Source organism: Pseudoliparis swirei, chromosome 4 (genome assembly GCF_029220125.1).
Source record: "Pseudoliparis swirei isolate HS2019 ecotype Mariana Trench chromosome 4, NWPU_hadal_v1, whole genome shotgun sequence".
Classification (NCBI taxonomy): domain Eukaryota; kingdom Metazoa; phylum Chordata; class Actinopteri; order Perciformes; family Liparidae; genus Pseudoliparis; species Pseudoliparis swirei.
In genome coordinates, this window is record NC_079391.1 from 11382694 (window position 1) to 11393825 (window position 11132).

The 11132-nt window shown below is 45.0% G+C and overlaps 1 protein-coding gene across 2 annotated transcripts; it reads left to right on the forward strand.

Moving 5' to 3' along the window:
* Window positions 1–1253: 1253 nt before the first annotated feature.
* Window positions 1254–10497, forward strand: atxn1l (ataxin 1-like). 2 transcript variants are annotated; one of them, XM_056413181.1, is made up of 3 exons: window positions 1254–1331; window positions 2477–3651; window positions 4608–10497. In XM_056413181.1, the coding sequence occupies exons 2-3, from the start codon at window positions 2599–2601 to the stop codon at window positions 6048–6050; spliced, it is 2496 nt and encodes an 831-aa protein (XP_056269156.1). In that variant the 5' UTR covers window positions 1254–1331; window positions 2477–2598; the 3' UTR covers window positions 6051–10497. The 2 variants fall into 2 exon arrangements, with proteins under 2 accessions (XP_056269156.1, XP_056269155.1); XM_056413180.1 differs by lacking the exon at window positions 1254–1331 and adding an exon at window positions 1390–1656.
* Window positions 10498–11132: the final 635 nt, after the last annotated feature.

Below are 11132 nucleotides of genomic sequence, written 5' to 3' on the forward strand. Positions count from 1 at the left end.
TTAAGAGAAAACATACCTTGAGCATGTGCATGTTGCACTTCGATGTGGCCAATCAAAACATTTATTGGTTTCTAGAGCTGCACCGATCAGGTTTTTGGTGCCGATCACCGATCACTGAAATCAGTATCTGCCGATCCGATAATACCGATCACCGATCACGGTGTTGATTGAAGCATTCTATTTATTGTGTAGTATTATTGCTATGAGGACTATGAGGAAATACATATATAAAGCAACTCAAACATTAAATAAATTACTGATTTCTTTAAACATTTAGGACTTTTACAGCTAAATCTCAGAAACGATCTATAAAGATACAAAATCAGTTCATTGTTTACTTTTATATGTTCGTGTATGATTTGTCGACATCTTATTTTGAAAAACGGATGTTGTTTCACGTGGTTCTTTCCGCTAACTTTGCAAAACCGGATGTTGTCACTTAAATCCTTCCGCTAACTTTATCAAAACCCTCGCGCGCTCCTGAACGAATGCGTTTACCGTGAACATCAGTCTATAGGGGCAGACATGTGAGAGTCGGCTGAGTTGACCCAGTGATTCAACTCGGGGGACGGGGACGCTGCTCGGTGGTGAGGATCCCCTCTGACCTCTCACTCTGCGGCCCTCCGCTGCGGTGCGCCTCTTTTCACACATTAGCCCCCCCCCCCCGCTCTCACACACAGGCCAGCCTTCTTCTTCGGTTTTCGTGTCCTTTCTTCTTCTTCTGGAGTTAATGTCGGTTAGCAAACCAGTCATTCAGGCATTACCGCTAACTATAGTGGGCTGAAGTGTAGAACAAGTTTGTCAGCAACAAAAATATTTAATAAAAAAAAAAAATCTGCTAATTTACTGGTCGCGCATGCGCGAGTTGATGAAAAATTTACTCGCACTGTCTAATTTTAGGCGCAAAATGCGACCATTTGGTCGCAGTCTGGAGCCCTGACCTAGTCCTTTCACTTCTGAGGTCTCAAGGCTCCGTCCTGGGTCCCCTCCTCTTCTCTCGGTACACCAACTCTCTCGGCTCTGTCATTTGCTCGCATGGCTTTTCCTAGCAAAGCTATGTTGATGACGCCCAACTGATCCTCTCGTTTCCCCAATCGGAAACACAGGTAGCAGCACGAATCTCTGCCTGCCTGTCTGACTGACATCTCTCTGTGAATGTCTGCACGCCACCTTAAAATTAACCCTGACAAAACTGAACTCCTTTTCCTCCCAGGGAAAGGCTCTCCCACCCACAACCTGACTTTTACCTTCAACAACTCTGCCAGGAACCTCGGTGACACTCGACAGGCAACTCTCCTTGACTGCCTACATTACTGCGACAACACATTCCTGTAGGTTCATGCTGCACAACATCAGGAGAATACGTCCTCGTCTTACTCAGAAGGCGGCACAGGTTCTGGTCCACATTCTGGTCCATGCTCTGATCATTTCACACCTAGCCTACTGTTGGGGCAAAACATAACCGTATGTGGCTGACACCTTTGCACGTTCTTGCATTAAAAATAACAGGAAATTGACTCAACTTAGTGACGTCATCGGCGAGCGCCTCTACTGGCCTTCGAAATGGGCTCGACTCCTTTGCCTTGATTTCTTCAATTGTCCCTCCGCATATCAACTTTTTTATGAAGAAAAGCCTGTTCGCGATGACATTTGGAGGTAAGTCCACACAACAGCACTGAGCAGCGACATCTTTGATCGGCGTTCTGCGCGTTGCCATGTTGGTTGTGAGCAGATGTGAGATGTCGAGCAGCGCTGGAGTCGGTTAATGCAACGTTAGCTCGTTGTGGCTGTTAGCCGTGAAGCTACCTAGCCGGAACCTTTGGGCTGGTGCCCAGTGAGGCATCAGAGCGAGAACTAAAGTGCCTTATATGACGTTATTTATTAACTGTACTCAGCATGTACAACATGTCATGCTGTCACTTGCCTGTGTTTCCTGGAAAACGATGACTTAAAGTTGCTCGCTAACTTTAGCTAAGTCAGCCACTGAGCTAGCTAACGGTAAACATAGTTAAACTGATAGGAAACTGACTTGTAACGACATGTATATAACGGGTATTTTCTATCCAATGCTGGTCAGCTGGTTGTTCCAGGAACTAAGTTTACTGAAATAATTCCAAAAGCCACAACGCAGAACAGTTCAGTGTTCAAATAAAAAAGGACCTGCGGACTAACTCAACATGATGAGTTAACTTGGTGAGAGAATTACAGATGTTGTATATCTCAGAGCAGATGAAGATAATATTGAGCCACTGTCATGGTTTAATTAATATCAAATTAACTCTGTCAAAGAGGCTGATGACAACATTCACCATCAATTTCTGACCGATGCAGTACCATCATTTTAAACTAAAGATGATGCAATACTTCATCTAATTCTATGCATATTAATATTTCGTGCCCAGATGTGATGGACTGAACACGCCCTAAGAGAGGCTTTGAATCGTGCTAACTTTTCACTTTTTTATCTTTGTTCTAGGTAACTTGGCAGTCGAGGTCAGCCCGGTGATTTCAGAACTGGTTCTTATGCAGGCTGACTGGCCTGCACGTTTCAGTTCCTCTGCAGTACAGTAAAGGCACTTGCTTGGTCAGAGGATTGCTATGAAACCAGCTCATGAGCGCAACCAGGAGTGCCTGCCTCCTAAGAAGAGAGACCTCCTAGTTTGTAACAGCAGTGCTGCTGCAGGGGCTGCAGGAGGTGGTGGCAGTGGAGCTGCGGGGGCCGGAGGAGTTGGGGCTGCAGGAGGTGGAGCTGGCAGTAGAGCTGGTGGTGGTATTGGAGAAGATGAAGCGGTTTCCATCCAGAACTCTGCAACCAACAGTGACACTCAGGAAGGGGCCCCATCTGGAGAGTGGCTGCGAGCTCAGCCAGGGCTTCATTATGGAGTGGATAATTGTGATGGCATATCAGCAGTGCCAGTGGACCAGTATGGTATGCTCTACAAAGTGTCTCTTCCATCTGTTACCTACTCGCCTACTAATCTTCACCCAGTGTTAAGCCACATCTCTCCAGCCTACACTGTACACTCCTCTCTCCTGCAGCATTCAGGCCTTTCCTATCCACCTCTTGGTTATGCCCAGATCCCTCATTCCTCTCTCCAGTTTGTTAGTTCCCCTTATGCAGCGGTACCTTATGCCCTACCCCATGGCTTTGTCCCGGGATCATTAATCTCTCCCTCAGGAACCATTCCTCAGTCCCATGCCGTGTCCCACCTTGTTCCCTATCCATCGGTCATACAGGAAGGTGTTGTTTCCCCACCTCCCCAGGCCCAGGTAGCTGCTCATACCTTTGCCAAAGTTGCTTCAGAGCAAGCTGCCCAGCAGCACCATGGTAATATAGGAGTCCTGCCCACAACAGAGCTTAGCTCTCGAGGGTTGCAAGTCTTCTATCACTCTCAGGGCGCCAGGGCTGCCACCAGAGACCCCCACAGTGCCCAGCAGGAATATGAACCAGAGATGAATGGAGGCGATAAAGAGCAGGGAGCTAGGGAGCTTGTCCTCGAATCGGCCTTCGCTGCCAGAAATGCACGTCTGCTTCAGGGAGCATCCAACTCTTTAGCCCAGGATTACAGCCAAGACCGAGGCTCGCTGAACCGAAGGCTTGAAGAGAGGAGCTCACCTGGCCAGCGCAGCACTCCAGACAGCGACCTGGAGGTAAGACTCACTGAAGGACTCCTAATGTGATTTATGACTGCTGTTAATCTCTATTCCCAACTTTAAGCAGTAGACTAGACCAAAAGGCAACTCCTTTTAAAATAATCCACATGTTGATCAAGCAATAAAACCGTCTTTGAGTACTATGAATAGCGCTATAGAAATTGTATGTATTATTATTATTATTATTATGAGCATAAGAATCTTGAGTACATTTTGTTAGACATTTCAGTTACCTACATTGTAATTAAATATCTATAGTATATTAGTCTTAACTGTACACCTTCTTACCTCAGTATTTGTAGGACTCAATCGCATGTGTTTATTTCAGACCCTGCCTTTGTGCTGTGGGTCTGTAGGTAATTGGGCAATCACTTACAGCTATAATTACTACTTTGTGCCAAAGCTACGCTATTGGTGGGTGCATGGAGATGCCCATTGAAGCCCTGGTACCTTTTATGTGATGACGTGCAGGGCAAGGACACTTTAATTATTACATAAGTAAAATGTATTTGGTCCTCTTGGTTTGTGCTGGCTGAAATAACTAACAGCTATTTATTTATTTTTGTTGAATCAACCAAATCAGGAGAAATGCTAACGATACCAAATACAGACCATTGCAAGTAGCTGCAGCCTCTCGTGATCTTAAGAAAATGTTGAAAAATAAGGAATGCATTTTTTCAGTTTTAGCCACAAAAGAAGTCGTCAATGTGAGTCAAAATAAGTCGCTTACACATGGTTCACACATGCCGCCTAATTGGAAAGTGTGACGTCAAGGCATGTCGTGCATCATTAGAAGTTGTGTGTTGGAGTGAAATAGATTTTATTGAGATATTTCTTACAGGCGTGCCGTAACTCTGTCTGCTGCTGTAGAAAAAACATATTGTAAGCTTAAATTGTGTATTTCAGCAAAAATGTTGTCTGTCTAACATAAAATTACCATCATCAACTTTTAGGTGCAGCAGGTGGTTGGTCGTTTGACTTCGTCCAGCTACGGTGGAGTGCGAAAAGAGGTCTCCTTTGCCCCCTTGAACCTCTCTCAGGGTACCCAGAGAGCCAGAGATGTCCATGGAGAGGGCACAGGAGTGATTTCCGGGCGGGCTGCGTTCACGGCCCAGGCTGTGAGTTACAATGACCCCAGAGTGACCGGTCTCCAGCAGCAAGCGGGACAACCAGGCCATGCTGTCATGCTTGCCAATGGGCAGCCAGTTCTCATACCATTGGAGTATCACCTCCAGCATCACCACCAGCCCCCACAGCAACACTACCTAGGACAGGCTAACGATGCCTCAGCCAGCCATGAATCCACCACCATGGCCTCCCCTAACGCAAGCTTTAAAGCCTCTGATTCTTCAGCCAGAGTGTGCCTCCTTGAAAGGGCAGAGCTCACTACAGCTCAGCAGCAGCTGCCCCAGCAGCCTCCTGTCCAGCCTGCAGCAGATGTGACTCACGCCTTAGGGTCAAGCCTCGCTCCTGCCTCGTCTCCCCCCAACCCGTCACACTTCATGAAGGGAGCCATTATCCAGCTGGCGACCGGGGAACTGAAGCGTGTGGAGGACCTCCAGACTCAGGACTTTGTGCGGAGCGCCGAGGTGAGTGGAGGGCTTAAGATCGATTCCAGCATGGTGGTGGACATCCGTGTCAGCCAGCAGAGAACGGGTCTTGTGTCGCTTCACTTCACTGTGGGGGAGCAGCAGAGCAAAGTGACCATCGATGTACCCCCGGAGCACCCTTTCTTTGTGTTCGGGCAAGGCTGGTCGTCCTGCAACCCCGAGCGCACGGCCCAGCTCTACGGGTTGGCCTGCCATCATCTGCAAGTGGGGGACGTTTGTGTTTCCATCACCCTGCAGCAGCAGCTTCAGCAACAGCAACAGAAACCACCGCAGCAGCATCATTCACAGCAGCAACAGAAACAGCAGAGCCTGTCCAGGACTTTGAGCAAAACCAATGCTACGTCAAGCCACCAGCTCATGGGGCCTCCTGCCCCCCAACAATCACGGCCTCCGTCTCATTTCAAGCCAGACCGCATTCACAGAGAAAGACAGAGGGATGGGGAAAAAGATGCGGTTGAGAAGGAGGAAACCACACATTTTGCAGTTGTCGGGCACTCGGAGTCGCCCATCAGATCAAGTAGGACCTCAGCAGAGCATCCAAGGAGCCAGAGCAGCTACCACTTGCACACAGAGGCCTCTACTTTCGCAGGGGCAGGGATTGGCGCCATGCAGACTGCGCTAGGGGCTTCTCAGAGGCGCTGGTCCTCCCCTGGCCTCCAGAGATACAGTATGAAGGGAGACGAAGGGCCACACCCTCAAATAAGCCCCACCGGCCACACACGGCCCTCCTTCATCCCCCAGGAGGTGAAACTGTCCATTGAGGGGCGCTCCAATGCAGGGAAGTAGCATCACATTTGGTAGCAACGATAGTCGACTGCCACGAATGAGTCTGACAAGGAGAGAAAGAGGAGGAGAAGAAAAAAGAGTGCGAATGTAGCCTCAGAATGTTTGAGATTTTGCACACGTAAAATATACAAAAGTACAAGGTCTCTGGGGAGGAGCTGGGGTTTGGTTCGGTTGTCACGCGCCCTGTGGTTTCCCAGCCAGCCGAGGTCCAACGGAGACATCACAAGCCGAGTAGAAAGTATGTAGCGGATGAAATGCCGGCCGTAGTCCTTGCACACTGCATTTCTCTTTCCCCCTCGCCCTTCGTCATCCCCGTTCCCATCGCATCCAGAACACTCCAGCTTCCTTTTTGACCACACTGTCTCTGGAAGACTACGGGCTCCGAAGCATGTGTTCGCAGCACAGCGAAGCTGCCAACTCTGCAGGTTCTGATGCATTTAAAAGATCCCAGCCCGCGATCTTTTACCGCCTCCATTCCTAAGATCCCGTTTCCTTCAAAAAGCATTTACCCAAAAAAAAAGAGAGACGCTGCTGACATCCGCAGCTTCTGTGGCGATGCGTCGGCCCCGTTGACGCTCGCGGTCGGTGTGTGTGTGACACGATGCTCCTCCGGCGGGAGTCTCAAGCCTCTGCTGTGAGCCGAGACGCTCTCTCCCCTCCTTCCTTTTCAGGAACGAACGGGATCCTCTCTCAGGCCAAGTGTGGCACGTTGCACTTGTCTTACAATCGAAATAGTGAAAAGTCAATCAGTATGTCTGTTCGTCAATCAGTGTGTCCACTCAGAAAAGAATCCGATCAGACCCTCTGGTTGCCGTTGAGGGTCGTTACGGCTTCGTGTGTTTGTGTGAACGATGCTTTGTTCTCTTTGAAGACGAGAGATCTGTTGCATTCCAGTATCATCAGTGAGAATATCCATCACTTAGCATTTCACTTGTTCTCACTTCCTATCCTGAGGGACACCCTCCCTCCCTCCTCACTATACCTCTAAAATTTCCAGAACCAGACGTGGTGTCTTTTAATGAAATTTTAAAACATCATAATTAACGGAGCCACCTGTGGGAATGAGGAACCCCCCCCCATCACAGCAATAGTTATTCTGACAGTGTGCGGCGGCTCTGCTCTCCCCAGGAGTCTCTCGCTCTGTTTCATATCTCTGTTCATCCGATGTGCGAGACCCTATTTTTAACCCGCGGCCGTTAAAGGTGATTCACTGTCGACGGTGTTCATTTGAATCAAATCTTCAGTGTTTCTACACAAGCGATGCGTGGTGGAATTCTCCAAAACAATCCGTGGAGATGAAACCGCTTCTCTTCGAGTCTCCATCTCACTGGTGGTATTCTATGTTTTACAAGTGCATCTCCAAGAAAGGCTCGACTCTAATCGAGTCGTGATCGTCGTCTGTTCCGTCTTTTTGTTTCGACGCGTCGGGACGAGGAGACACTTTATCCAGAGTATCTGTTGATCGTCTTGTGTTGCACATAGAAAATATCACTCGTTGATTTCACACTGACCGTGTTAATAGGAATCACATTACAGTCAATGTTTTTTTTATGAAGGGAATATGTTTGAAGTATTGTTGGTGTTGTGTGGTGAGCGTGAGAAAGAAAACTGACTTGAATTTTGAACCCTGTTTACAAATTAGCCAAGATGAATGCTGCAGTTTCCTCCTCCAGGCAAATCTATACATCGTTGACACTGATAATAAGAAACAAAGTTTAATTAGTAATAAGTGCAATTAGACCACACATAAAATCATTTAGTTTTATGATCGGACGGCATTCCTCATGCAGACATTCCAGTCAAAGAAAAAAGTATTAATCACACAGTTTCTTTTCTGTCATAGATCTTTGGGCTTACCTCTGGCAAAACATTAGATATGTGTTTAATATTTCCTTTCATTGGCTGTGCTCAGACAGAATGTGTGTGTTGGACTAATGTGCTGGTACTGCCCATCAGCCCCAAACACTGGGATGTCCATACGTGTCCTCTTCATCCTCCTTCTCGTACCTTGCAGAGTATACAGCCGGAACCCGTCAGCGGGTATGGAGGCCTCAAGAGAATGAGTATCCTCGGGTTTAGCTTGAAAGGATAGCGTTGTATTCTTACTTTAAGTAATTCTCATACGCCCGTTAAGAGTTCTTGGTCTGTGTCGTCAACACTGACCGTACAAAGACTTCTTCATGCTTTTCAAGGTTTCTCTCGGTGGCCAGAAGGAATGAGTACGACGAATGACACTCAGTGTACACATGGAATGAGTATTGTATTAAAGACTTGAAAAGGATATGAAGCTATCTCTTAAAGTGCTTTGCTTTCATGTTGCCACTGTCAAAACCCCGTCTTAGAAGATCACCACATTGAGTCGTTTTCCTGCTTTAAGCAATACACATAATACCTGAACGCATTTCACGTAGTCTTGGCATTTTCTATGCAGTCAACTCAATGTTGTGCCCTTCATCGTCTTAAGGACGGCTCTCTGAAGCAGTTGTGTTACCCTGATGCCGGGTGATAGGAGTGTTGGCTTTGGAATGAGCTTTTTTATAGGAATACAAACCAGTATTTTGCTACTTTCTATTTTTGGCTCCGTTGTCCCCATCGCAGATCAGTAAACCTTCGTCTTCATCACGTTGCCACATGTTTGGAGCCAAATTTGGACCCAGCAGTGAGACGAGTGTCGCTTAAATTGTCACGCGCTTGTCCAGCTTTATATTGGCACGATCGCAAAGGAGCTCGAGATGCATTTGGTGAGATTGAAACGGTGGTGTGTGTGTGTGTGTGTGTGTGTGTGTGTGTGTGTGTGTGTGTGTGTGTGTGTGTGTGTGTGTGTGTGTGTGTGTGTGTGTGTGTGTGTGTGTGTGTGTGTGTGTGTGTGTGTGTGTGTGATGCTCAACTTCTTCTACCATGATGTCCGATGAATCTGATTCACATCACTGATAGTCTGTTGCTGGAAGTAATTGCACTAAATTCCCTCCTTTTGCAGTGTTCTGAGCTTAAAACTGTTGGTAATTTGAAGAGTTCCCAAATGTAAAGCACACAGAACCATGTAGAAATTGCAGGTCTGTGTTTCTGTAGATAGCTGTATTTTTGTTGTGTAGGTGGCTTTGATGATGCTTGTTGATAACGCCTTAAATTCCGCTTTGTTCAATGTGTGAAGTTGAAATGATGGAATGCTTCTGTTGGGCTTGTGTTCCCTTCTCAGGCGGCACGAGAGCCAATCACAAATGTCAAGCTTTGACACTCTTGTCACGCCTGTAAGCAGAAATCAATTTTCATATTTCTCAAGGGGGGGGAGAGAGATGGTGAATTCTTTCTGGGACCGAGGCGCCTCAACCATGAAATCTACAACGTCGTGTTTCTGTGGCGTTTTCTTTTTTTCTTTCTTTTCTTTTTTCATGAACTATTCCGTAAAAATGCATCCTTTACTCTCATACTTAACTTTTTTAATTCCTGTTTTTCAATGTGTGTAGGTGAAGTAAATGGAAGCACTTTTCTGCACTTTTTTTTTCTCGAGATTATGAGAAGAGCGTCTTCAGCGGAGGGCAATCCATTAATTACACACACACTCACACACACTTGTTTCTTTGTTATTGTTGCACAAGATCAGTAGTTTTTTTTATCCCTAGATTTAATGGATTGTGTTTGGTGTCTTGTGTTTTGTCTCTGGACAACTGAACCTAGGGGAACAAATGGAGACGGGCTGCGTTAATCAGATAGCTTTCCATTGGTGGTAACGTAACAGTTGTGATGTTGTGGGGAGTTTTACTCCGTGTGACCGCATCGAACTGCAAAGCTGCATTTAGATGATTGTGTTGTTGCTGATGTCCAGTTAAATCAGGAGAATGATAACGGTTAAAAGTTTTAAAGAAGTCTGTATTTTCAGATTTTATATACTTTTTTTTGCCACAAAGTGACACTGCTTTTTATGTGACGTGCAACTATTGAAAAACAAACACAAAAAACAGCTTTTTCTCCTTAAAAAAAAAAATATTGCCTAAATCTGCAAAATATATGCAATGATGTAAATGTAACATTCAATCCTCAAGTATAATCCAGGTTGTATGAACTTTGTATAGTGAGTTTTAATATCGTATGGCCGTACCAATATGTATTGATCTTTATCAGAAGCCTTAGTTGTCGACCGAAAGTGCTCCCTTAGAATACCCCACACCTACCTGACTTTAACAAAGCATTAATATCTCTATTTTGTTGCATTTTTATTTGTACTGGTTTTGAATAAAATAGATTTGTACTGTATATTTGTACCTCTCTGTGAACTACTTAGGGTGTTTTTTTGTTTTTGTTATGCTGTTTTAATTGTACTTTAAGGACACAAAGATATTGTATTTTTACTGTTACAGCTAACTTGGAGACATTGCATTTATCATGTTTGTTAAGTAAACACAATATAATATATATATATATACAAATATAAATATAAACTATTATCCAACTTGTGTGCTGTGTTTCTTTAGTCGTATTTATTTTAGTTTTCTTTTGTTTAAGTGGCATTTTTAGGCGTTTAGTAGTGGAAAAAGTTGAGATCCACTTTTATTCAAGTGAGAATACAAGGTTATTGTCACTGATGCATTACTATAGAATTATGTTAATACTGCAACTGGTTATGGGGGAGTTCATTTGACTTACATTTTTATATTATGTAGTTTATGTACAAATAAATCATTGGATTATAAATTCAGCTGGCAAACATGGTGGTATATGGAAGCCATTAATATACATAATGTGAGTGTTATAAGCAACTGAATATGTAATAACAATTTAACCACTACTGAAGTTGAAATACCAGAATATATAGGATTGAAATGTACATGAAATTTCTATCTATCAAGTTGAAAACATGATAAAAATAGGACTTTAATTTGGAAACCCTGTTTTTTAAATCGGATTCCTTAACATGACCTCAAAACTTCAATCGATGGTTTTCAAAGTAAAATATTTAAATGCTGTAAAATGTTTCAACAATACAAAGTGATTCATTTCCCAATCAGCGGTTCATTTTCTTACATCGGTATGGCTATTATTTAACTTGCAGTGAGGAAACGTGACACTGCACATGTGCATCTGTGT